The following is a 25,207-nucleotide window of genomic DNA, read 5'->3' as shown; positions in this document are numbered from 1 at the left end:
TCAGTCTGTCAATTTCTTACAGAGATTCAGCTTTGTTGTTAATAGAACATGTCATAGTCATGAAGCTTATAGTCTTAGTTCAGTCTCTAACAAATTAAGACTTATAAGATGTCTTTAATATTGCTTTTCAGTCTCTTGGGTTTTTGTTTTGCTTTTTGTTCGTTTGTTTTGCTTTACAGGGGCCACGTTTCTAAAGCATGCGGATTCTACCACAAGCAGGGGAAGGTGGAAATATTTAGCCTGTTAGAAAAGTGACACAGGGGCCGGGCGCAGTGGCTCACGCCTGTAATCCTAACACTCTGGGAGGCTGAGGCAGGGGGATCTTTTGAGCTCAGGAGTTCGAGACCAGCCTGAGCAAGAGCGAGACCCCGTCTCTACTAAAAATAGAAAGAAATTGGCCAAACAACTAAAAATAGAAAAAAAGTTAGCCAGGCATGGTGGTTGCATGCCTGTAGTCCCAGCTACCTGGGAGACTGAGGCAGGAGGATCCCTTGAGCCCAGGAGTTTGAGGTTGCTGTGAACTAGGCTGACACCACGGCACTCTAGCCCAGGTAAGAGAGTGAGACTCTGTTTCAAAAAAAAAAAAAAGAAAGGGAGACTATACAAATAAAAAAAAAAAAATGACACAGGGACTTTTCCTCTGGCAACAATTAATGAATAATAGCAGTGAAACATCAGGTATGTGGACTTCTTTATATAATGTAAAATAAATTTAATTTTGTTTTGTGAGTTCATGAAAATAATTATAGATTATATAGTTGTAGATTGCCTCTTTAAGGCACATAGTCCAGAAAAGGTATATGTAATTTGTTAATATACAAGTAATATAAAAATATCTGTGAAGGAATGTGGGAAAAAGTGTCCCTTAGTAAGTGGACAGTGATCAGGCTATCAGCAAACCACTATGACATTTTTTCTCACTATTCTCAATGCCATTTGAATGCAAATTTAGCTGAAATCACGTTAGCATGCTACCCAAACCTGCTATTCTTTCTCTTCATTCCATGCATCACTGAGGGTGGCTTACGCGTGGACCAGACTGTGCCTTTCCACGGGATAAATGTTTGAGTGCTCCTAACACTGCACAGCGAAGCCACTCAAAATACGTAGGGAAATCTATTCTGTCACAAGAACACTTCAGGCTCTGCATATAAAAGTAGCATGCCTGCACCTAAAATATGACCAAGTCTGCCCTGTTGTTTCTTTTATCCTCAGAAACATTCATGTCATTCGTCACCCAGCCAACACCATTTGGAAACAGCAGGGCATTCGTATTAGACCACGGTTTGACCAAATGCATCCTTACAAACATACCTGAAATCTTCCGTTTGGTTAGGGCAGCTCTGTAGACTGGCTGGCTCCGTCCCTGGGAGTTCATGGACTGCAGGGAGACCACGTATACTGACTCCGAGGCTGTGGACCAGGGAACGAGGGATGAGACTCTGGGGCTTGGACCTCTTGGGAACACACACTCCCTGGGGGTCTGCGTTCCCCCTCCCCTTCCCTCTGCATTTCCGCCTCATTGGGACAAAGAAAGATGAGTCCAAGATCCATAGGAAATAAATTCGGAAAGAACACTATTATGTTAGGAAATGAGGAACTGATTTTTACCTATAAATCCTGAAAAATGAGTTCCTTATCAGCATCAAAAAGAGATGAGTGATGCTTTAAAAAAGAAAGTATCATATTTACCCACATAATTCCCCTAATTTCTTTTTTTCCAATTTATTTATTTCCTTTTTTTTAAATTTCAGAATATTATGGGGATACAAACATTTTGGTTACATATAATGCCTTTGCATTGCCCGAGCCAGAGCTATAAGCATGCCCATCCCCCATAGAGTGCGCTAATTTCTTTTTATTTATAAAATAGAGAACAGGGAGTCAGTTACTCTGTTTTTATCCATCATCAGAAAGAAAGGAGAAGAGAACGGAACAGCAGATGTATTACATTAACAGCCCAGGTCTTTACTTTCTCGTGGGTTGCTGTGCCCTTTGAAACTAAAATCCTCAGAACAGAGTCTCTGAAGATTTGCTACGAGTAGATGGAACAGTTTAAATGTATGCTTTATTTCTGGATGGTTCTTTCAGTCAGCTCCAACTTTTCATATACTTGGATTCTGCAGGGCGACTGCTGGACTTGAGCATGAAAGCGTCTGAGTGCACGCAAGGAGTCCTCGAACCAGCTCCTGCCTATGCTGAGGGGTGACTGTATTTGGGGGAAAAGAATACAGTGACGGAGTAAAACTTGTACTCTCGAGTACTGTGGAATCGCAGAGTCTGAAACCCAGGTGAAACCTCGGTTATTTTCTAATTGGACCTTCTTATTTTACATGTAAAGACATAAAGCCATAACAATTGAGTGACTTGCCCACGGTTACACCTGCAAGAAGCACTCACAATCTTCCCTGAATCCCAAATTGCTAATGCCTAACTCTAGGCTCTACTGAGCAAGCCTCTTATTCAAGCTTTAATCAATTCAAAAATAAAAACGAGGCAACCTGATTTCCAGTGCACATAGTTGTATTATTAGGCAATATCTAGGTAAATTAACAGAGTCTGACATGAAGATCCTAAAGGGAATTTAGAAGACAGGAGTCCTCCTTCAGGCATTGCAAACTTTCAGATGTCGGGGGGGAAATCAACCTTTTGTCTTTACAAACTTGTTGAGTCAAACATAAAAGGATACCTGTGTTCACAAATCTCACACAGAGGGACCTATTTATAGAGTGACCTGCTGTCTACTAATCGGAGATTTCAAGGGAAGGGGATAATATTTGACAGCCTCTCTCTATATTCAGAGAGAAACCGGGAGAAGCTCGTGCTGTGACATGAGGAGGTTATTTGTACTAAGTCACTCACGTCTCACTCTACCAAAGGATTTTGAAATGTATGTTTTGTGAAAGCGAGGGATCAGATTTGTAACACTCGGATTCACAGAACATCAAACTGAGCTTCTATACAGAGGAGTCACTTCAGATCTGCTAATTTTTTGGTGTTACTGACAGTGGAATTGTGCCAAAAGTAAACAAAGAAAAAAATCTGCCATCCGACTTCACGGCCCAGGAACGTGTGTAAGAAACTACACGTGGAGAGCAGTGCCCCACCCTTCATCAAGAACCACCAAGAAATGAATCCTTTCCCACAACTAAAATGCTTAATGTTTTCAGCGTATTTCTTAAAGTTCTTAGATTATTTTTATGCCTAGATTCTTGATTTGCTGAGCTCTTGAAACTAAACTTGGCCCAAGATGACCATTAAGGAAAAGTTTCATCCTGCAGTGAACTACAACAGCAGCTCTCGGAGGTCGGTGAGTCTCCGCCCTGTGCTACCCACTTCACATGCGACAAAGCCCCAGGAGGAAGCTACTCGAATTGTCTCCATTTCTCAGATGAAGAACGGGCTCAGAGGGCTGAGATGACACCGGGGTCACAGAGTAAGGGGCAGCCCGGCTCGCAGGTCTGTGGGCTCCGACGGTTCTTAATAACTGCAGCTGAGGAGGGGCGGCCCCAGGCAGCGATCCGTCTCCTCTTCATGGAGACGCCACGAGGAACACGCGATGGTACACAAACACACCTCCTCTAAGCCCCTGATTACTGAATAAAGGGGGGAAATAAAATTTCCAAAACGACCCCGGCGTCACCAGCCAGAGCCAACACATCAGCCCACGTCCCCACCTCAAGTGTGCAGGGTGGCAGAAACACCCTGCCACGACTTCTAAGGGTCTGTCACAACCTCCTGAAGGACTCCCCACTTCCTCGTTCTTCAGTATGACCCCGTTCCCGCTGTCTCCTCTCCCTGTGATGGTCCCGTGGCTCCTCCAGCTGCAGGGCCTGCTCAAACATCACCTTCTCTGTGGGGCCTCCTTTGGCCATCGAGTCAACACCGCTGCCTCCCCCGGGACCATGCCTGACATAGGAGAGGCCCAGTAGAATGTGTTTTGTGAATGGCACAGAGATTGGCGCTCTGCTGCCCCAACCTCAGACCCACCACCGACCCCAAGGCCTCTTAACGTGTGACCACTCTCCGTAGTACCGCAGGTTTGGTGGCATCTCTGTTACAAACAGAATGGAGTCCTGTGCTCCATAAATAAGGGGACAGGTTCCCTGTGTCACGGCAGGTCCACTCCAATACCTCTGGAGGTTCCACTTGAGCCCCACCCTGCCCCTGCAAGAGGAGGCAAGCTTCCAGTGAGACCTCCTCCTCCTCGTAGTAACCTCTTACATCGCTCACAGCGGCAGGTCCAGAGCTTTGTATGTAGTAGAAGTTCAAAAACTAACATGTTCTACTAGAAGCCCAAGAGTTCTGCTCTGTCCCTGTGGTCTGGGACTTGCCCACCCTTGACCTGAGGTCCAATATTTTCAGGCAAAAAAAAAAAAAAAATCCTTCCACTATCCTCAGGCGAGCCAGTGACTCACTACTGAAGAAATGAAAAAATAGATAGCAGACCCCATCAGATGAAAAACTTGTCAACGTTCAATGACATTTTAACGTGTGCTGTCTACGAAAGACTCAGAACAATGAAAACTGTCCATTTAAAAAATGCTCCCCTACAGTATCAGAAATGCAGGAACAGTGGCTTTATTCTTCTGCTGATACCCTAGGTAGAATTTGGCCCACATCACCAAAATAGAGCTGTTTTACCTGCGCAATAAAACTACTTGGGCATAGGGGGTCGAACCCAGAATTAGGCCAACTCTGCCACCCAAGCAGGCCTGGACCCTACGGGTGCCCCAGAGCCTGCTGTACCCAGGGGGGAGACACGAAGGGGCCCAGCCACACTTACCCGATGCTCTTTCCAATTCGCCAAGTACATAAGGGGGAGGCAGGGGAGAGACAGCTATTGGCACTGTCTCCACGTGCAGGAAGCACCAGGCCGCAGAGCGGGGCCTGTGTCCCTGAACAGGCCTGTTGATGGATAAGCCCAGCACGGATCAGGACCCCACCCGGGCCAGAGCCACACACATAATCCCTCCCGGCCACAGTGAAGTCTCCCTCCCCCGTTCCTCAGCCACCACCTCCTCTGCCCACTAAGGGGGTGGGGGGAAAGGAGGGCGGCCTGATGTGCAGTTACCCTCGGCTGCCACCATGTCCCACCTCCATGGGACCCGAGGTCCAGTGTCCTAGGATTCTAAGACAAAGCTTCAAAGAACAAAATGACGAAGACAGAGTCAAGATGGCAAAAGCATCAGCTCCCTCTCAAGTGATACCTGGAAATTGGGCATTACAACTAAAATATAATGTTCTGTCATGAATGAGCTTCTCAATATTGAAACAATCACGAAGATCATTAAAACATTGAATGCCAATGAATATTAAACTCACCCAGCTTCTTAATTTCATGTGTCCGCTCATCTCTCGTCAGTGGAACATAATTCATCTTCCGGCCATTCTCCCCATAGCCCAGGAGAAAACCCCGAGATCTGCGTGGACTCTTGGCTCCAGACAGGCGTGGCGCCTTCCACGCAACAGACAGCCTGTCGTCTGAGGACCGGACACGTACACGCAAGGGCTTGTTGGGCACTTCCTTTTCTTGAAGAGGACACGACACGGAAGCCATTAGACAGTTTACCACCTAGAGTTTACGATTATGTATAAGTCTCCCCAAACACTGAGCCTCAACAAGTAGCCATTTTTGGTAACAAGTCTAGTAAGAATGTTTTTTCCCCAGGGCATCAACACTCTATCCACATGTTCCCTCCACATTTCATAACCAGAGGTCTCAAGAACTTAACACAAAAACATTCTATATTGGGAGACGCTGGCCAGACATCCTGGAGGTTTGACAATATCCCCTTTCATCTAGCTCCTTTTGCCCCCTTAAGGCCAAAACTATATATTCTCTGGCCAGAGCTAAAGGTCAGTGTAAAAATATAGCAGAAACACATTATGTGCTATTTATAACTGTCCTCCAGAAAGCTTTTTCACTGTAATGTTGAGAAGATGGGCTTTCCTTGCCTTTACGATGAATCACTGAGAGCTAAATACTAACTGACTTCTGTTGGGGTCTTAATTTTCCTTCCATGTCTAAGTCCTGCTCCTCCAGACAGATCCTGGTCATGCTACACCATCGCTGCTATCCTCAGGGTCTGTGGTTTTCAATTTTGAGAAATCCTCTTGCTAAATTCATTAATCTCAAGAAATGCTCTCATTGTTAATTTTTCACAGCAATGCATTCTGGTGGCCAGTACTAAAGTGTTTAAAGTTTTGCTTTTATATCAAGTTAAGAGCTGGCATGTTTGGGACCACATGACCTCTGCTTTGCCCACTTCTAACAGTGGGCCACATCCTAGCCCTCGTTTGAGGATCTGATTGGCCTAGGAGCATCTCTTTAATTGTGCAAGGCATTTACTTTCCAGACATTCTTCCTCCACTATGTCATCAACACCATCATCAATTCTGACTAATTTAATAGACTGAAAAATTCCCAGCTAAGCTAACATTTCAACATTAAGATATTAAAACAAAAACTAATATCATGAATTAGTGTGAGCTTCAGTAACACAGAAATAAGTAGCCATTAGAGACGGTTACTCTGAAATGCCAGACACCTGGTTCCAGCATCCTGAATCTAACCAAAATGAACATCCATTTGCAGATTAGCTGGAGTTACCTAATCAGTCCCTGGGTACCCCATTCCTAATGGTCACAAGAGAACACCATGTCATGTTCAACAAGTGTTTCCTCCAATATACAAAGTAGTAATTATTTAAAAGGTTTTAATCCAATAGTATAGTCCAGTGAAATGAGCAAATCTATTGCAAACACACACATGGGCCTTATGTTAGTCAGCTAAACGATAAATTATTGCACGGAGATGGCATTCCCTGCCCTGGAGTTCTGCTCCAGTCTGGAAACCTTTCCAGCCTTGCATCTGGGAATGGGAACAGTGCTCCAACAGTGCTCCTGGAGACTTCGCTGTCAGCACTGGGCCTTGGGGAGGGTTGCAGGTCTCTGCTCCAAACAGGACAAACAGATTCATACTCGGCAACCCCTGACACTCAACAATAAGATAGTGAAAAAAATAGTAATAATAAAAAAGACCATTGGAATTTCCTAAAGTGATGGGGTCCCTGAGGAGGAGGAAGTAAAGTTCTAAGGACAGAGGCCAGCCACAGATGGCACAAGTTTGTTGCCTGAGGTGCCCAGCCCATGGCTCGGTCTTGACCTACAGCAGCCACACAGCCCAAAGGTAGGGATAACAGCCACCCTCTGGCACTATCCAGGCTTCCCCCTCCCAGGCTCCGGCCTCACTGTCTAACCACTCCACCCCGGGGCCCAAGAAGGAGGCCAGGCCCTGAGCTGCTGTGGGGAACAGGGCTGACGCTGGCTCTTGCAACCATCACATTGCCTGTTTTACATAGAATTTTACAGTTTGCGACAAGCTCTCTCATAGTTTATCTTAGCTGTCCTTACAACAGCCCTGAGGTAAGTAGGGTGGATATCAGCATCCCCAAGAGAAAACTGAGGCTCACAGAGGTGAAGCAGCTAACCTGAGGTCACATAGATGGTAGTGCCAAGCAGAGACCTGAATTCAACCACTGTGATTCCAAGTTCCAGCCCTTTTCAACTATGCCCTTCCATTTGAGCTCCCCGCCCACTCCAAGTGCCATCCCGCCCACCTCCCAACCTTGTCTCCTAACGAATGTGAAACAAAAGCTTTGAGCCCACAGGCTCCCTTCAGAGTGAGAATACACTGTCTTGCTCAGTAGGCATTAAATACAGAGAACCAGACAGTATCTCCGCAGGTAGCAAACGGACATGAGGACTCTCACCAGAGACTGCCCCAGGAGAAATGGTCCCACGACGTGGAGCTCACTGTCTTGGTGAAAGCCACAGAGTCAATGAGAATGTCATCCCTCTTTCAAATTTTTGGGTTTAGAAAAGTCAAACACATTTTTTTTCATGTATTTTGAACATTTCCTTTCTTTAATATTCTGGGTTAGATATACCATCAAAAATCCTTTATAAATCATCTGCCAATCCTCTTTTTTTCTTTTTTTCTTTTTGAGACAAGGTCTCGTTCTGATGCCCAGGCTAGAGTGCAGTGGCATCATCCTAGCTCACTGCAACCTCAGACTTCCAGGCTCATGCGATCCTCCTGCCTCAGCCTTCAGAGTAGCTAGGACTACAAGTACATGCCACCATGCTTGGGTAATTTTTGTTTTCTTTTCTATTTTTTTTTTTTTTCGGTAGAGATGAGGTCTCATTATGTTGCTTAGGCTGGTCTTGAACTCCTAGCCTCAAGTGATCCTTTCACCTCAGCTTCCCAAAGTGCCAGGATTACAGGTGTGAGCCACCATGCCCAGCCTGCTAATCCCCTTTTAAGCTGAGGTAAACATTAAGAAAACTATGCATGTAGTTCAAATTCATTTGCAATTAAATTATTTAAGTTTTTCTCTAAGTTGTACATGATAGGCTCACCAAAGCCTTCTGAAATTTTGTAATAAATCTCTGTAAGTACTTTATCTTGAAAACAGGAAGTCATAACTGCCAAGAGTAATGGAGCTCACATCCGCCAGTGCTGAATATATTTCAAACTGGGCAGGACACGTTCCCTCGATTACTCCAGATACAACATAACCAGGTAGGTCATACTCAGAACTGGTTGATAAAAGAAGACCTGCAGCAATTAATTACACATCATCCACTTGGCATGGAAGCTGGGTGAAACAATCATCACCTAGCTTGTAGTAGAGAACAGAAAGTAAGACAGGATTAGAAAATTTTGGATTTGTATCACCAGCTTTTCGACTCGGCAAATATTCTTAAGTTGTATGGAATCAAAGTCTGTTCTTTTCACAAAGAAAAAAATCCAAAATTCAACATGATGCTTTGCCCACTTATAATTCTATGCTAATTAAACTTGGTAGCTTCTGAATTGGGCTTACATAGGCTCTAATGGCAAAGTCCGAATTGAATCTATTACTTGCTGGCTATGTGTCTTTTAGAATTCTCCCTGAACTTCAGTTTCTTCTCCCATAAACTAGTGCATAGTGTGTCAGGTTTTGTGATATGATCCATGGAAAGCATTCAGCACCATACCAGGCATATACTGTATTAGGCACACTAGTTTTGTTTGCGGCCACGACAAAAATGAAATCTCTCATTCATTAGATTCACAACCCGAGTGGGCAGCGCCCTTCAGAAAGGGAGCCGTGAGTGTATCACGAAGTTACCACCATGCCTTGCACACAGGGGCACCAAACAAAGTGTCCAAAGAACCAGACATGAGCAAAAGACAGGAGTTATTGCCAAAGACCCCTTACATAGAACATCTTTTCAAATCTGAGCTAGTCTATCCAGATGATTTTTTTGGCACCATGAACTGAAAGCATTATTCATCACTTTCATAAACATTTAACAATTTTCAATTACTCTAAGTCCTACCCTTCACTGGCATAAAGAATGTATGTCCCCTGCTGTCTGGTGGCCACTTTCTCTTGGTCTAAGTCTTGGCCGGCAGGATTTCTCACTTCCCCGCAGAACATGAGGAATTATTCATGCTACAGCTTCGAAGAGCCCAAGGTCTGTCTGGTTTCTCCTGTTACCAACCTGACAACCCACGGTGCTGCCCGCCACCTTCACAAAGGTGGCCCTGATCCTCGTGCCTGTGGCACGAAACAGCAGGACTGCATGCTCATCCCCAAACATCAGCCTTCAGTGAACTGTGGACACTGAGCTCAGGCGGGAGGGAGTCCAGCTGTCGGGGCAGAGTCTCTCTGCTCAGAGCTCAGTATGCGCCGGCAGCACCTCAAGGGCCGTGAAAACACGCCCTGGTCTCCCACCACCCCCAGCACAGGGCGAGATTCCAGGCCTCTGTGCACTCCTGATCAGCAGGCATGGCGAGGAAGAGGAGAGCAAGCCTGGAGGAAGAGGAAGGGCGGGGACAGTGCATTTGGGGAGCAGTGAAGGCCAGGTGTGACAGTGGGATGGGTGGGACATCTGCTCTACTCGCCACACTCTGCGTCTGAACTTCCTGACCCCGGCCAGGCCCAGGCCCAGCGCTGCCTGACATCTCCAGGTCGGTGAGCCGGAGCAGAGGCCTTGCCAGCCTGCGTCTGCCACGGCTCGTCCTTCAGAGGCAAGTTCTGACACACAATCTTCCTGAAAGACGTTTGGGAATTGATTCACAAAACTCTTCTCCTACACACCTGCTATTTGCAATGTTTACTCTAAGTTCTCTCTTTAAAGCCGTATTTTCCTCTCCGATAAATAACTTCAATGTTTTTAACTATTTACTTAATGAGTTTTTTGTGATATTTGGATAGGTCCAGCTATTTAACAATGAGAAGGAGGAAGGGAATCTTATGTCTTTATTTCAGACTAGCGTCTGTCCACGTGCCGCCATCCTTCACAAGTGATTGGATGTACCAAGGTGTAAGGTATCTGGCGTACACCTTCGCAACACCCCAGTAACAACTTTTCTACAGACAAATTTTCAAAACCAGACAGAGTCGGCATTGAGCAGGAATTGGACCTGTAGCCCCAGCTCTCTCCACCTCCCCTCCTGTTGAGAAGCTCGCAGTGGTTGCAGAGTTGGTGTCGCCAGTAGCCACGTGGGGCATAAGCATGGTGCCTACTCTGGGAGACGGGCCTCTTGGTGCCTCCCAAACACCTCTGGAGAAGGCTCTGCCATGTAGCACCAGGAATCCAAGACGTTCTCATACACCCGCGGACTGAAAATGTCGGAAAAATTCCCAAGGATCTGTTCACTCTTCAGCGGAAGTCAGTGCCAACTGTCCCATCAGGACCTTCTCGTTGCACTATTCCCCTTCAATCCGTAAGTGTATCTAGTGCTCCAAGAAAGACCCTCTGATGCAGAGCCAAGTACCTAGCCAGGCACACGGTGGCCTGGCTGCCTGACTCGTCCTAGGAAGCAGTCAGAACACTGCAGAGAGAATCAGTGCGACATGTACATCCCGCTGTCTTTGGAGACACTGGGCGAGCCAGCCCTCCAGTCCCTGGAGTCAGTAAATCCTTGCCACATTTTCAGGGGTTGAGAGAAGAGAGAAGAAAAAAAGGATGAAAAGAGAAAAGAAAAAGAAAGGAAAAAAGAACCTTGATCTCCCCTGACCTAATCAGTGCCAATTACTAATAATGTTACAAATTGTGGAAGCCCAAAGAGCCCTTATAAAGCATTTAAACAAACTCTGAAAACAAACCAACAAGGCAAGTGCCTTCAGCTCAGGACTTTGGCTGCCAAAACAAGCATCAGGTGTCCTGTATTCCGGAGACCCTACCTTCCTGCTGTCTAGGATCGGGCATGACGTCCCCGTATCACCAGATGAGAAAGCCACAGGAAATGCCACTGGACACGGAGTCGAGAGAGGGACGTGTCCCCAGAGGCCAACCCCACAGGCTGGCGCAGGGCTGCCAGTATCTGTGCACCCAGGTGTGGCACCCGGAACCCAGCGGGACTGTCTCGGACACAACGCAAACTCTTCACGCCATCCTGGGGCCACTCCATCCCGGTTTGCTTTGTCTGTTTCACAGAACGCGGGCTGGATCCCTCATCGCCTCACAAAGCTTCCCTCAGACCTTTCCTGGAGGGTCCCTGACAGCAAAGAGAACAAGCACCATCCCCAGAAGCCCAGAACACAGCAAGCTCGGTTTTTTCCCAAAATTGCATTTGAATTTCGTAGACTACTCCATAATATTTTGGTGTTTGTTTTAAAATAAAAGGGAACATGAATTTGTGCGGATCCTACATAAGAAGCTGTGTCCCTCTTCAAAGGTGTCGCACACCCACGCCTGCCCTCCTTCTCTCGCAGACGTTCAAAGAAAAGCCCGAGGCGGGTATCAGTCAGAAAGTGGCGTCTGACCCCCAAGATGCTGGCCTTGTCAGAAATACGAGGTTTTGTTAAACTGCTGTAGGTTCTTCCAAGACGTGAAGGCAAGTCGGCAAACATCTCACGCAAGGCCATGCAGGCTGGGACAGCCCATCTCTCCAGCTGCCCTGAGCCCCAAGCCCTCACACTGGGACAGCCACTCATCTGCCTCTGGGACAAGCACACACCCTGGCAGCTTAAGGCAGGGTCTTTGAGGGACGCTTGCGTCTTCGGATGAAACACCTGTGACAACATACTACGAAATGTTGGTTCAGCCCTGGTGAGGGGAAGGCTGCTGCCACTGTTGCCTTTTCCCATCAGCCGGATGGGGTCGCTCCTGACTCCCTTCCCCGGCATTTCTGCCGGGGGCGTGGGCTGGAACTCCCAGGCCTGCCATCTTCCCACGGATGTCTGGCTAAATGAAGTTAAACGACTCCGCACAAACCTCCATCGCCCACTTCTTCAGTACTAAGGAATGGGCTCTCCGGTTGGTGAAGTCTAACCATATTCTGACACAAGAGGCCTCACTGGAACGATCCGAGCCCCCAGGGCGGAGGTGCCCGTCACGGGGCAGCGTTTCTTTGGATCTGTCTGTGCAAACGCCTCATCCTCACAGACCGGCCCGAGGAATCCCAATCCACGAGTGAGCACAGCATCTTTCTCCATCCAGCCTCTCAAAGTAGCGGAAGGCAAGAAACGGGATCTCCGATTAATGGCAGCGCCACTCTGTGGCCGACAAATTGGGCTGCCCGGAAGCCGCTCCTCACGAGAATCAGTGCTCAGCTAGACGGAGGTGACCCTGACGCTCTCGTAGGCAGCTCTGCGTCCCCCAGCGCCCAGCTCTTGTTCATGCTCACTCCCCTGCCACGGCACGTCTCGAGGGCACCCACTGTGCGACTGTCCCAGCTCTGGAGACGCGAAGGTGACTAAGTCAAAGCACCCTGCCCTTGAGGCCCTCACCATCCAGACCATGACCCAGAAACTTCCGCCCTGCAAACTCCATACTTAATAAAACTCATAATTGCATGAGAAAGCGACAGAGAAAATAATGCCACAGACATTATTAATTTCCCGTTGGCCAAAGATTTTGAAAATTAGTAGGTGAAAAGAGTCTTAGATTCATAATGAGTTCCATAATTTTGAACTGGGGTACACTTTAAGTCTGGTGCATGACAGCCCCCTAATCTGACTGCAACGTTATCTGACCCCTGACTAGCCTATCGGTTTACTGTTCTGGCACCTTTTACCCATGGTGCCAATGACACAAGTCAGTTTAAATACGTGAACGTGGCCAACTCTGTTGACTCATTCCTGCCATTGCAAATGGGGGAGGGAAGGCACACAGACAGGAGCTCTTGGGGGAAGTTCTCTCCCATATGTCACCGGAGATGATTCTTTATTCTGTGCACCCTCCGTGTGTTCAGGTATGTTCTCAAAACACAGAAATTACAATTCAGCATTTCTTCCTTCATCAGTATGATTTTTTGATGTGCTGACCTAAAACATTCCACATAGGGTAGAGAAATAGGAAAATAGCCATTTTTCCTTAATGCAAGTGGTTTCCAACTGCTCACAAAGCATAGCATCATTCATTAGAAGTGGATTCAGTCCACTTAGTGTCACAGATTCAAGAATTTTCAAAGCTGAAAGGAACCTTAGAACCTTAGAAAGAACTTTAGAGCCTAAGAACGTTCTTAGAAAGGAACGTAAGAACCTTCTTGTTAAGTCCCGTCATTTCCCAGCCGAGAAACCCAAGGCGCTGAGCGGACAGGTGCTACTGATGTCCGTGTGCTGGTCAGGCCTGGCCCGGAGCCCGAGCCGGGTGTTCACAGGCAAGCAGTGGCGAGAGACTAGGGTTTGGTGGATGAATTATGCTCTTAAATCAACAGATCAGGGAAAGAGCCCTCTCAAGACAGTAGGTGTAGAGTTTTTAACTTCCACATCGATCATATTTCAATTAGCAAACTGACAGGAAAATATGCCTGAAAACTGGTGTTCATGTTGATGAAATACTGATAGAAAAGATCAAACTGCGTGCTTGGGGTATACAAGTCTCATAAATCCGTAGATGTTTCCCATGAAACGGGTGCTAGGTAAGAAAGTAAAGATGCTAAACAGGTTTTTCATGAGTTCACAGTTTCATTGTCTTGGTGTCAAACAGCAGGTATCAACTTTTTCAGCCAGGCACGGGAAGGGGTCAAAGATGAAGGGGACCCCAGACCTGCCCTCGGGTCTAATCATGCTTTCAAAGGTGAGGACAGCCTTCCCCAGAGCCCGGAGGAGGGGAGGGGGCGGTGAAGGTTCAGAGGTCAGGAGGAGGAAGATGAGGGATGTCAGTTGAAACTTCACCTCTGCAGAGAAGCAAGAAGCAAGGTCACCTGCGAGAACTGAGGGGAACCCTGGTGGAGAAAGGAGCTGGAGCAAGGGGCAACATTTCGGACTAGGCGTTGTGGCAGGGAGAGAGGAAGCTGAGTCAGGACTAACAGAATGATCACCAGGCAGCACTGAGGACCCCGAGAAGTGAGGAAAGCAGCTCTGGTGGGCTACGGTAATGTAGGTGAGCTCAGATCTTTCTTTATGTCCCAAGGCTCAGCAATTAGCATGCCAGAGAGAGGAAGCCAGAGAGCTGGGCCCTGCAGGGCAACCGGAGGCCAGAGAGGCAGTTCGAAGGACTGAGGCCAACCCTTGAGAACGCAGTGGGAATGACGGGACCCGGGTACATTAAAGCAGCAGGCAGGGGCTGGCTTCTGGGCCCTGCCGCTGGGAAGGGTCTGCGGGTCAAAGCCTGATAAGGCCTGAGAGCAAGCTTGCGACACCACGGTGTTGAAGGAGGGAGGTGATAGTCATCAGACAGGGAATTCCATGATCCCAGAGTCTGGAAGGGAGCAGCTCTGTCTCTAACTCTAACTCTGTGAAGGCAGGTGGCAGTTAGAACCCAGGAGGTGAGAACATCAAATGGGCCATTGTCATGGATGCCATGGATGCCAAGTGACCACATGCTGTTGGCCTCGGGGAGCAACCTGGAGGCGAGTGGGTGGCCCCAAGAGGAAAGGGAATAGCTAGAGCACAGGTGAGTGTCATGCCAGTGTTGGCTGGAGATGGCCAAGGGGTGACATGAGTCCTATGCTGACCTTGAGTCCAAGCTGCTATTTAACTGTCCAAAAAATGAGTAAGCTTCATGAAGTAAAATAAATGATACAAATCAGACTTTTATTTCAGTACTATGTCTAGTTTAGGCTCCAGAGCTTGAGAAAAGCACAAAGATTTTTAGAGAATCATAAAAATTATTAAATAGATATGATTATATGCAGAGCTAAAATTAACCAGAATCTAGATAAAGAGTTTTCCAGATAAAGAGTTTGGCAAAAGCTCTCAGCCGGGCCTAGCCCCTTGGCTGGTTGGTAGCAGAGTTGGGACGTGTCTGTGTCCCAAGCCCCACTGTGTCTCCGCCCTGACCCTGAGGCCAGCTCTGCACTGCCAGTTACCCAGATCTACCAGCAGAAAAAAGCTAAAACAGCTTGCAGAAAAGAAGTCTGCAGAAAAGCTAAATAATAACCTTCCAGTAAGTGGGCAGACGTGGACGTCTCTTCCCTGGTGACAGAACAGGAGGATACAGGTTTACGTTCCAACAAGAGGGGTTCTATATTAAATATAAAGAAAAGCTTCTGACTGAGAGATATGAGATGAGCCACACAACAGGAAGCCGAAACTTCTGCCCTGGAGTTGCATTTTTGCTTAGTTCCATCATTTTCTGAGTCCTCAGAGTTTTTGTATTTGGATGCATGACCCGTCTGAGAATCACATAAGTCCTGCCCCACCTCCAGAACTCTCTGGCATGTTCTTCCTTCTCCTCACGTGGCTTCACCCTCTGTGGTCTCAGCTTGGTGCCACCATCTTGGGCCTCCCAGGCTCCCAACCCCTCACCCCTGTCTGCTTATTCTATAGCACAGCGTTGTTTATTTTTCAAGTACTATATGATCATATTATGGGCTTAACAGTGTCCTCCCAAATTTGTATGTTGAAGTCCTAACCCCAGTACCTCAGAATGTGACTGTATTTGGAGACAGGGCCTTTAAAGAGGAGATTAAGTTAAAATGAGGCCGTTAGGATGGGCCCTAATCCAATCCGACTGGTGTCCTTACAAGAAGAGGAGATTAGGACACAGGAGAGACACCAGGGATGCGCAAGAACGGAGGAAAGACCATGTGAGGACACGGCAAGAAGGTGGCCCTCTGCGAGCCAAGAGAGAGGCCTCAGGAGAAACCAAACCTTGACCCTGGACATCTAGACTCCGGAACCATGAGAAAGTAAATTTCTGTTGTTTAAACTGCCCAGTCTATGGTATGTTGTCACGGAAACCCTAGCAAACTAATAGATTACCCACATCACTTTTTGCTTATTTGTTTATTGTCTTTCCTTCCCATTAGAATCCAAGTTTCACTAAGGCGAGCCCTTGTCTACCTTGCATCTCTAGCCCCACACCTGCGCCTGGGATGAATGAGTGAAATAATTAAAGTCCTGTATTTATAGGTAAACACAATTCTGTTCAGATAGGTCTAAGCCAGTAAAAGAAGGCCTTCTGGAATTTGAAATGAAACCACTGTTTCCAGCAGCATAAAGAACAGATTTTCCTCTGGTTTCAGACAGAACACTGGAAGAACACGAGATGCCATCAGTCAGAGCACTAAAGTGAACCCCACTGGGCTTCACACCAGGTGCTGATGCTAATTTCTGAAGTTTTAAGGACAAATCCCTTCCTTTGAATGAATATGTGGAATTCTGAATATTTGTTTTGTTTGACAAGACAATTATATATTTAACTATTTCTTAGAATAATGGCATAGCATATTTTCCAAGGCTCATAAAAGGGTATAGATACATTATTGACAATTTCTCATAAGTTGTTACTTTTATGAACAATGAAATATAATTTTTTTCCTGGAGCACTTTAACCTGGCCTGTGCATACTGGATATTCATTTTTTTTTTTAAGTTCTGCTTTATATAATATGCTGTAAGTGGTTTCAGCCAGCAATTTCTTTTTTTTTTTTTCAAGACTGAGTATGGCTCTGTTGCCCAGGCTAGAGTGCCATGGCGTCAGCCTAGCTCATAACAACCTCAAACTCTTGGGCTCAAGCGATCCTCCTGCCTCAGCCTCCCCAGTAGCTGTGACTACAGGCACATACCACTATGCCTGGTTAAGTTTTTCTATTTTTAGTTGCCTGGCTAATTTTTTTCTATATTTTTTCTAGTAGAGATGGGGTCTTGCTCTTGCTCAGTCTGGTCTCAAACTCCTGACCTCAAGTGATCCTCCGGTCTTGGCTTCCCAGAGTGAGCAATTTCTTCTAGTGTCATTTTTAATTGTAGTGTATGACAAATGGAGTATCATGTATTGTAGCAGGGTGCTTTGGCAACCAAGGCCTGCAAAGGCTTCTGCAGAGAGGTTACATCATCTCACAATACATAAAACCAATAATGAGCTCGAACATGATTGTTAATCCCCAATCCCCAGGATTTGTGATTACTGACTCAGAAAGGTCACACACACAAATACACCCCCAAGGACACACGTATGTGCCCCTCTTTCCATTAAAGAAGGCATAAGAAATTAATTACTTATGAAAAAGTAAGAAAACTAATTGTTCTAAAACTGCCATCATTCAGAAAACTTTATCAGGAAGAATATAAAAACATGGTCTTTTAAAATACAAAATATAAGCTTCAAATCCAAGGCACAAACATCCACAAGTAAAAGGTTCATGTGTGTCAGTTTCCATGTGTGCCTTCATGGGTAAACAGCCTTGGGAACAAACGTCCTTTCCTATTTTGCGCACTGCCTAGGTGTACTAACGTCTCAACCATTATCCTGTCAGTGTTTCCCACGGTTTGATCCCAGCCTCTTGCTCTCCCTCACCCACTCCTATACTTTCTACTTCATCTCTTACTCTCTAGTATGACTCCTACGTCACTGCCTAGCTCTTACTTCCCTCTTCCAACTTCCATTCTCTCTTCTCGAATCACCTACAAGATATTCCATTGCAACGCTCCATGGTCACCTCAAGTCCATTGTATTTGAACAAGAACACATCACCTCTCGCAAAAGCCAGTTTCCTTTTCTGATTGTTTTGTTCATATAGTAGGGACTTTGTTCCACCCTTTGTTCATACAGTAGGGACTTTGAAAACTGCCTCTGCCCATCAAACCTAGTCTGAAAAGCAAATCAGGGTAGTTGGTTTCACATACTCACCTTCCTCTCAACAATAACACCAGATGGAGACATTTAAACACATAGTACATGAAAATAAAACATAGCTCCTCACCATAATGCCTTTGGGATATTACTCAATCACACTCTGAAATAACTGCATTCATTTTACATTATATTTCTCACCATTCATTAAATATAGTCAAGAAACACATGAGAAATGTCAACACTTCTCTTAATAAGTAAAACAATATGACCAGACAACATCAACATCCAAATGATAAAACATACAGATACGCAAATATGGAGCAGAGATGGAAGGCAGGTTTTCTAACATATCGCAAAATATCCCAAGGTTGTAAGGAAAAAGCAAGATGTGATACAACATATCAGCCAATAAAAGCCACTGTTTTGTGAGTCCCGCTCAGTGATGCCATTCACAGGTAAAAGAGCTGTAGGTATCCTATGGGGCTACTGCCATCTCAACCACCATATTTGCCTGTTAACAGGGCGACAATATCCCCAGATGTAGACGCAGACACTTCCCCACGCGAGAACATGAAAGAACAGTGAACAATGAGCAACACTGGCTACAGTTTGGTTCCCCAGGTGCAGAACAGATTGCCCGAGACTGTGGGGCGTGTGTGTTAGTTTAGCGATGGGAACTCAACAAAGGTTGTGAGCACATGTGTGTGACAGAAGCACAACCCTCTTGCGAGACGGTGCTTCAGTGAAGACATGGATCTGACACGAATGAGCAAGTAGTACCTGTGACGGTTTCATTAAATGGTCCTGGACCCTTGATGGGAAAACCATCAATCTTGATCCATTCACCTCCTAAATTAGGGAAATGCAACTTGATAGTTAGGAACAAGGACTATTGGATTTTCCACATTTCAGTGCATCCCTAACACATATTTACGTGATCTTTGCAACAGTCTTCAAAAGGATCTGCTCAGGCCATATTGGTGACTCGACACCTAAGCTTTACGGACAATACATATCTTTGGTCTTTCGCACAGGGTTTACTCCAGTGAGTATTCAAAAAGTTCAGGCAAAATACCATTATAATAACCTACATTAAAACTATTTTAAAAGAAAGGATAAGTCTCTCCTAATTTTCAATCTTTCAACTTTTTTTTACAAGTCTAAGAAGTTCTTATTCAGAAATTCTCTAATAATTCTAAATTTATATTGACTTGAAGAAGCAAAGAGGGATGTCTCTCCCAATCTAAGTAACAAAACTAAGCCTTCAATTCTAGATAAGACTTACCAGGCAGGCTCTCAGCTCTGTATACTGGACGGCTCACTCCACTGTGGTTTTCTGCAGTAACCAGCACAAAGTACACTACCCCCGGCTCTGAAACATATGGTTTGTATCAAGCCACCATTTCAAATCTCCAAGAATGACACAGTTTGACTCACTAACCATCTTCCTTATACCAATTATAACTAAACATAAAATCTGAATTAAGTGACAAGCATAATGATAGCTTTCTCTCTTTTTTTTAATTAAATTCACTAACATTGTTCTTCTGCAACTGAAACACACCTGACCCAAAGAACATAAACTTATTTACTACAAAGTAGGTGGCATGTGTAATAAACCTGGATTCGAAAGCAGTCAACCAAAAGAGTTTTTGAGATTTTTAACATGAAATCAATGTAGGAAGTAGAAACGCACCATCCACTAAATAGGTGTTTGAACACTGGTGTCAGTAACTACAAATAATATTTCCCCATAGAAGCTCCAAACGAAAATCTCCAGAAAATAATAAGAAATGTCAATGTAATTCATAAAATTTAGCACATGGGAAATCTTCACTGCAATACATAAAGCTTCATGAAGTTTTCTTTTTCACAATAAAATGTTCCCCGTACTATATCTGCAAGTTGTTTTTGATCATTTCAACAAAAATCTAGAAAAAATATTTCCTAGAATCTTGGAAATGCTAATCCTGAAATAATTGGGCTTCATTTTTTGACTTTCACCTAGGGGCCAAGGTCAAATAGCAGAGGTCTCTTTGGCTGTGATCCTGAAGTTGTTGAGATAAGAAAGGAAACCAAGACACCACATTCCAAAGGGAGTGCACCCTGAGCTTGGAGCTTCAAAAAGCAAAACTCCAGTAGCGCTGGTTTTCCTCAAAATGAATCACGATCTTGTAACAGTAAGTGAAGCGGCCAATTCCTTGTAGAGATAAAAGTTTGTGGGCGTTTCAGGCAACGAAGGGTCAAAGAGGTAAGAGTTCTGTCAAAGGCAATAATGATAATGACATTTCTCAAAGCAAGGAGCCTTCCTTTAACAAAACTTCACTCAGTCCTCAAGCCAGAGGCCCTTGAACAGCAACTGGGCTGACAGCATCTGCGGGCCTGCTGTGATCTGTGATCGAGACTGGTGTGACTTCTGTGTGGCCATGACAGGACCTGGGGTCACTTAGGGTTTGGCACAACCTGCCGGACTAATTGGGAGACATTCTAGGGTCAGACTGAACGCAAAACCGAGCTTCACCAGACACTTTCTCGAGGGAGAAAGAGTGCGCGCGCTCTGAGCTTGTTTGTGTAATATTTCAAAGCAATTTAATCCACATGTCTCTGATTCCCATAGAGTTAACTCATCAGAAAGTTGCTTGGGAGATACTATTTGTTCTTCAGGGACTTCTATGGCTCTCTTTTCACATGTTTTTCTTCTCTGCAGCAATCACAACGACCCAAGGTTTGAGCAGGCAGATGTGACCCTTCATGCCTTCGGCCTGACAGGCTCCCCATTGACCTCACGGGTGGGCTCGGGGGCCGCGGTGATGCGTTAGAGATTCAGGGAATGTATGTTCAGCTGAAGCCACGAGGAAGGGAGTCTGGGAGTGTGGCCTCCTTTATCTCCCTTTCATATACTCTCTGCTCTGTTCCACAGGAAGCATAATGTCAAATGCAGGAGGCGGAGAAGGAGCGAGGTAGGCGATGGCTGGGTGACCGGTGCTGAGCAGCCATGAGCTGACTGATCCCCTAAAGCAACGGTCCCCGAGGGACTGGTTTCATGGAAGACAAATTTTCCATGGACAGGGGTGGGGCGGATGGAGCTGTGTGGCCTGGATCCTGACAGGCCACAGGTTGGTACCAGTCCATGGCCTGGGGTTTGGGGACCACAGCCCTAAAGGATCGAAACGCCAACACGGCATGGGGAGACCTTGGTTCCTATGTGCTGACTTCTGTTACTTCCTTAAGATCCATTTAAGGTCGGGCCACCACGTGATGGTAGAATCAATGGAGTTTCAGGCTACTGAAACCAAAAAGTAGAAGACGGAGGATCCAGAGGCAGCTCAAAGCCTAAGTCCAGACCACCTACATCTGCACTTACGTGACAATACATATCTAGGCAAGATCTAAACTATTCCAAACTTCCACAATCAAATTAAAATTAAATTTAAATAGGGAAAAATGTTACTTTAACTGGATGTGGCTAAGCACAACATATTCTACACACCATTACAGGGACACAGGACTTGAGCAATCCCTGATTATAAAATAAGTTAGAAGTCTCTAGATTAGCCTACTAAGTTGTCTACTAGTCAAGTTTCTATAAGACAAAAAAAGATCAATATGTTTTCCAAAAGCACATTCAGAAACTAAAAATTGTTTGCTGCATCAATGTGGGGAGAGGAGCACTTGAGTTCAAGTGCAATGGGGAAGCCCAGTGGCCAGATGAAGGCTGTCAAGTGACAGCCTCCCGACGAGAGCCTTCGAACTTGGGTACCCATTCCCAAAGAACTATGAGGTCCCTTGAGCCCAGCCATCCTTTGTCTCACAAATAGTCATCCTAAGAATGTAACCGAGAATGTTGGTGCACAGCTAATTCTGACTGGCAACAAGATCACAGTGTCACTTACCCACATCCTCAATAAGGAAGGAGTATGTCTCCGCATTCACCTTGATGTATTTAAGACTTTTCAGTGACTTCCCATAGGCAATGTTGTAATGCTCCACGGGTCTACTGGTAGCATCTTTGGGTGGGTCCCATGTGACTTTCAGGCCCATTTTAGTGGACAGCAGTTTCACGTGCCTTGGCTTCAGTGGGTGGTCAACTATGCAAACAGTGCAACTATCAACTTATGGCAATAGCAGATTAGGAAAATGAATTTTTTTATGTTCTCTGATATTGTTAGCAAAAAAGTAAATGACATCTAATCCATTTGATCCTAAAGACTTTAAGTACAGTTATGTTTGCACATCATTATAGTATGACAGCAAAACAAATATACCAAACCCACAAGCTTTTATGTATTTTGGATAACTGTGGGTGGTAAATTTAAACCAAACGGGAAACAAATCAAAATAAACTCTAGGCATTCTCTGGCTTGATTACATTGTCTTGCTAGTGCAAGAATAACAACTTAGTAATTTGACATAGTCTCCAGATGCACTCATATATTAAATAAGTTCTTAGTATTTTGTATGATACAGTTGGACAGTCTTTAAAACACCTCTGAGAAGAACAACATAAAACTATCCTGATAAGGAATAATATTCATTGCATTCTAAGTGAGATAACAGAAGCATTCATTTCCTCAAAGAAAATAAACCAAGTTCGTCAACAGCTTAAAAGGGAGATAAAACTCTGGTTTTATCTGCATATAACTAATGTAAATGTTTCTATATTTTGTTGCAGAAGAAAAACAAGTTAGTAAGAAGCACAATTACATTTTTATCTTAAGTTATGAGGTTCCAAAGAAAATTCTTGATTTTCAAAATTACTAAAATGAAACATAACATTTTGTCAAACAAAATCTCTCAGCTCACTATGTAACCGATATTGTAATGCAACATAATATAAATATAGGCTAAATATTCAAGCAATAGTCAAACACATTTTGGTCAAACTTGGATCTGAAACTGACTATTCAGTGATGCAAGGCACGCTCAGGAAAAAAAAAAAAATAACCTAAGGAAAAAGAATCCAAAAACCTTCAAACTTAGTAATGTTGAGAAAAATGCATTTGGAATCTCATAGAAGAAGAAAGGGAAAGGAGAATGTTCCATGGTGACACACATTGGTTAGGATGGGCTTTTAATATTGGATGAAAATTCTGAACAGAATAAACACAGATTTTTTAACATACATCACTCACTCCTCCAAAACTGCCCCCCTGCCTCTGGAGTAAAATGATTAGCAAAGGAGAGAACTCCTTAGAGAAACTGAAGGGATGAAAACAGAGCATGAGTGTGAAGATTTTCACAGCATTAGGGAAATAATCTCCATTCTGGAGACAAATGCACAATTTTGGGCTAAAGGTACAGACCAGAGTCCACAAAGCATTCCCCCCGACTCCAGACGCGAGGTTTCCACGGGCCTGTGATGGAGAAACACAATCTAATGCTCTCTGGGAAACAGGAGTTGGGTAGACTATAAAGACAGCACACCGATCACTTCTGGGGCATTTAAAGTTAGCAACAGTGGCTGCTCTTCTCTAATTTTCAGGTACCCTTCCTCACCTACAAAAAACTTCAGGAATCATTCTCAGGAATCCAGTGTCTCACACTGATCAAAAGGTGTGTAGAAGCAAAGCAAGACATCCGAAAACTACAACAGGGAGCTCACGGTTGGGTGTTTCTCCCAAGGAAGAAATTGAACAAATGAACGTGTGAATAGCATTTTTCCTTACTGTTCAACTCCAAATCTCCCTTAAGGAAAGTTTGATCTTCAACAGTCTCTCATCCAAGTACTAACCAAGCCCAACCCTGCTTAGCTTCCAAGATCAGACAGGATCAGGCACATTCAGGGAAGTATGGCTGTAGACCTGAGTAGACATTCTGAAATGTGAGACCTGTGAAACCCAAACACTGTCACATTTTCTACTGGGCACTAGTGATTCAATCCATACACAGCTACCTAGACCATAAAATGATTTACTTTTATTACTGATACATGAAAAGAACAATTTGTAAGTATACTCATTGTTCTTCCCTGCTATGCTTTGCATTTATCCTTGGACACAGAATTGAATGATTTCCAACACACACGAGAATCCACATTCAAAGGGACGCATCAGCCCAGCATGAGGAGAGCCATTCAAATCCATCAAGTAGCTTCAACAAAAAGGACAGAGAAGGGCAAGAGGAAAAGGCCTCGGTTGCCAAAATCTAATGCATATCATTTTGTCTGCTTACTCAGAGTTTCCAAATGTGTTCATGCATGAGTTTGTTTGCTCTCCTCTCCCCAATGATCAAGTACCATCGACTCAACTAACTGCCTGGGCCCACATTGGTATGTTAGGAAAAAGGGCCTATGATGTATATCTGCTCTAAAACATATGGAAATGGGAGTGTGAAATGCATGGGAGAAGGGGCTTATGGAGCATCTACTATGTGCCACTTAAACTTCTACTACAAGAGGTGCTCATAACACACACCCTGGGAAGTATTTACTCCCTCTAGATTACAGATGAGGACATCAAGACCTGGAACAGAGAAGGTAGGTGAGCTTCCCAGAGTCCCACAGCTGCTCCAGGGATGAAGCCACTGCAAAGGCTTCACTCAACTCCAACGCCCAGCTCTTCCAGAAGTTCATGGGCCCTCAGAATTGGTCCCTGATTTTAGATGATTAATGACCATGTCCAGCGAAACCTAGTTAATTTAGGCAGTCACGACTATCCTAACACCAATGTGAGGCCTCTGTAGTTGTGTTTATCATTCCTACCACCCTCTAGCCCACCTTCCCCCACTGTTTTCCACTCTGCGGTACTCGTGCCCCTCCTTCCATCACCTCTCCTTGTGCTGGGTGTCCTCCTTGTCCCCTATCTCTGGAAGGAGTACAATAAATAAATGACGTGCTCTCCTGGGGACATCTGCATTCTTACAACAAAACTTTAAGCCAGAGGAGGGACTTTCTGGTAGTGACATTTTAGGCATTAGAGAGTTACCTAATGAAAGGTTTTTTTTTTTTTAACATAAAAGCCTTCCAGGGACCCTGAAACCAGACCTTAGAGGCAACCTTACAGTCAATCTCCCTATAAAGTCATCCCTGAATTTCTGTTTCTCAAGAAGCCTTAGGCCCATACACCACGACCTCCCCCTCCCACCTGCCCCCAACACACACAAACTGGGCCAGTTCAACAAAATTCTTGGCCTGATTAGAAGATATTTTCATTTCCTAGAATCCTATCCACTCTGTTGTTTAAAAT

At 45.0% G+C, this 25,207-nt stretch overlaps 1 protein-coding gene across 1 annotated transcript in view; it reads right to left on the bottom strand.

Moving 5' to 3' along the window:
- Nucleotides 1-25,207, bottom strand: part of FNDC1 (fibronectin type III domain containing 1) — a 92,679-nt gene that overhangs the window by 42,221 nt on the left and 25,251 nt on the right. Inside the window, exons 2-6 of the mRNA XM_012646808.1 lie at nt 21,917-22,111; nt 19,309-19,395; nt 18,804-18,872; nt 5,326-5,532; nt 1,315-1,413 (exon numbers count right to left, since the gene is read on the bottom strand). Of these exons, the coding sequence (XP_012502262.1) occupies nt 1,315-1,413; nt 5,326-5,532; nt 18,804-18,872; nt 19,309-19,395; nt 21,917-22,111 (657 nt within the window). The remainder of the gene's footprint in view (nt 1-1,314; nt 1,414-5,325; nt 5,533-18,803; nt 18,873-19,308; nt 19,396-21,916; nt 22,112-25,207) is intronic.

This window comes from Propithecus coquereli, unplaced genomic scaffold (genome assembly GCF_000956105.1).
Source record: "Propithecus coquereli isolate 6110/MARCELLA unplaced genomic scaffold, Pcoq_1.0 Scaffold25, whole genome shotgun sequence".
Taxonomy (NCBI): domain Eukaryota; kingdom Metazoa; phylum Chordata; class Mammalia; order Primates; family Indriidae; genus Propithecus; species Propithecus coquereli.
This window is presented reverse-complemented; position numbering and strand designations above follow the sequence as displayed.